We start from the raw sequence: 2,664 nt of genomic DNA, 5'->3' as shown, positions 1-2,664 counted from the left end.
GTGGTCCCTCAACCTCCTGGGTAGCTGGGATGACAGGTACAGGTCGCCATGATTGGCTAATTTTTATTTCATTTTTTAGAGATGGGATCTCAGTATGTTACCCGGCAATCCTCCTGCCTCAGCCTCCCAAGTTGCTGGGACTACAGGTATGAGCCACAATTTCTGGCATTACAATTTCATTTCATACAAAACATTGTGATATGATTGACAGGGAATAGGAGACTCATTTTATGACAGGAAAATCGAGATGCAGAGGGATGCAGTGACCTGCTGAAGGTGACAGCATAAAACTTCCTCCTTCAGATCTCTTTCATTTAAAAGAAAAATCATGTTTTCAAATTTAATTCTCTTTAAAAATTTTAGTAACAATTCAAAAGAAAGTAAAAACTAAGAGGATGTCATTCATTGTTTTAAAAAAATGACAGTATATCTCTGATTCAAAGGCGGTAAAGATGTTCCCAAGATCATATTCCATCTGTGTACACAGGCCAAAAAGACAGGATTCTGGTTAATTTGCGAGAATTAGTCATTGATACAGTTACTTTTCCCTTCTCTTTAAATGGTAAACTTCAGTTACTTTAAGACGTGCCAGTGGGGGAAAGGTTTTCATCTTCTAAATTACCAAACGACATACGTCCTTTTTAGTTTGGGATGAAAGGAAACCAGACGCTGAGACTGGTAATTGAATTCTCTGAGACGCACATGAGCTGCGACAGACAACAGAGAGATACGTACATTGATCCGGGTTCTACACTTGGACCACGTATAAAGAAAGGCACCCGGATGTCAAAGTCGTACGGCATGGATTTCCCCTTGACCAGTCCGAACTGCCCGATGTGGTAGCCGTGGTCGGCGGTGTAGATGATGTACGTGTTCTCCAGCTCCCCGGTCTCCACGAGCATGTTATACAGCTGGAACGCAGCACAGGAGAGGTCAGAGGCGAGCCCCAGGGCACAGCCCGGGCTCAGTCAAGTTATCAGCGTCACCCCCAAATCATTTTCCATTCTTTTTTAAAGGCAAGAGGCTGACAAACGTCTTCCACATTTTCTATTTGCTTCTAATCTTGCAGTGAGTGGGTGGGGGTGGGGACGGGAACCCAGTGATACTGTTGAAATGTAACTTTTTTGAATTGCTACATTCCATTCATGAGTTTTATGAGTTGCTTGTCTGGTAAGAAAACAAAAACAGAACCCACAAAACAACCTCTGCCTCCAAACTTCACAGCTTTTCCTTTGAAAAATCCATCATGAAAGCACGTTTGAATAGCATCAAGCATATGTAATTACCAGGGGTTACACACAGGCTGCCTCTGAGCCTGATCCAGCTTTAGGCCTGTCTGGCTCGGCTTACACTATGTTCTAAAGTTCAGAAAATTACAAATACAAGTTTTTGTATTTCTGACGTATTTTTAAAAAGTCACAAGATCTGATGAACCGTGATCCACATGCTGCAGAGTGAACATGAGCCAGACCGAGTAGTTGCTGCTTGCTTTACATGGGGCCTTTAATTTCATGTTCTCCACAATACACATCAGTCCTTAGTGCCTTATCCTGGACCTGCTATAGCCGTTTCCATTATTTGCTTAATTTCTGACGGTATTTGCAAGCGTTCCTCCTGACTAATGAGGATTTGACTTTTCTCTCTTTTTGTCACTGGCTCCGTGAGAACCAGGTATGGAGAGGTTGGACAGAATGGGGACAAGACAAGGGAAGGATGATTAAGTCACCGAATATACACATTGTCTCTCAAGATGAGGCTGGAAAATGACCAAACAAATAAGACAAAATAAACATCCAAAACAGGATTGGCAGGAACAAAGGAAGCTGGGCCAAAACTATCACAAGAGGGAGGTTCACGCGCTTACCCTTTCCACGGAGTCATCCACCGACATCAAAGTCTGGAGCCTTTTACGCTGCAGAATGTTTGTGAATTCCATGTGGATGGGCAACATTGGTCCCGTGTACTGCATGATCCAGTGTTTGTCCATATTTGGTGCATAGTTATAACTGGGAGTTCTGAAAATATCCAGAAAGGAGTCTTACTGTATGGTCGCTGAACACGTAATTAGTGCAAGCTCATTTGGGTTCATTGAATAAGAAAGATGGGTCAGAAACACACCAAGGTGATTATAGTTATATTACAAATCTACAGATACAACTCAAATGTAGAAGGCAATGTTCACATGTGACGTTAACTCATAAAAATTTTATTGCTAATTAGGCTATTCAATGTAGTTACAAATGTGTGGAATGTTGATGAATCCTAATTTCCACACTTTTTTTCTCTTGAATTTATTAGCATATTTTGTTAATTACTCATATATTTAATTTCTGTGAGTTTTTCTCATTCTTAACCCGATTTGCTGGAATTATAACCAAGTCTCCTTCTGGGCCATACATGCTTACCAATAACACTATTCATTTACAATTTGAACATAGGTGTAGGACGTAATTTTTGTTAACCACAGGGAAGTGGATCTTATTATTCTAGTTCAGGTTAGTTTAAGCTTATACTTAATCTATCGCAGAGATCTCATTGATATTCCCACACATTCCACTAGGGACTCCAGAAACATGGCACCTTCTCTTTGAAGTCTTCCTCAACTCCTTTGAACATGAGGTGCCATGACCCCACTCTCTAGCACAGATAGGAGTGTTACACATT

The 2,664-nt window shown here is 41.1% G+C and overlaps 1 protein-coding gene across 2 annotated transcripts in view; it reads right to left on the bottom strand.

Annotated features, from left to right (window-relative positions):
* LOC100941173 (extracellular sulfatase Sulf-1) overlaps window positions 1-2,664 on the bottom strand; it is a 178,219-nt gene that overhangs the window by 50,979 nt on the left and 124,576 nt on the right. For both annotated transcript variants that reach the window (XM_003797255.2, XM_003797256.2), the window contains exons 8-9: window positions 1,865-2,015; window positions 736-911 (exon numbers count right to left, since the gene is read on the bottom strand). In XM_003797255.2, the coding sequence (XP_003797303.1) occupies window positions 736-911; window positions 1,865-2,015 (327 nt within the window). The remainder of the gene's footprint in view (window positions 1-735; window positions 912-1,864; window positions 2,016-2,664) is intronic.

This window comes from Otolemur garnettii, unplaced genomic scaffold, assembly GCF_000181295.1.
Source record: "Otolemur garnettii isolate 467f Iridium unplaced genomic scaffold, OtoGar3 scaffold00113, whole genome shotgun sequence".
Lineage (NCBI taxonomy): Eukaryota > Metazoa > Chordata > Mammalia > Primates > Galagidae > Otolemur > Otolemur garnettii.
This window is presented reverse-complemented; position numbering and strand designations above follow the sequence as displayed.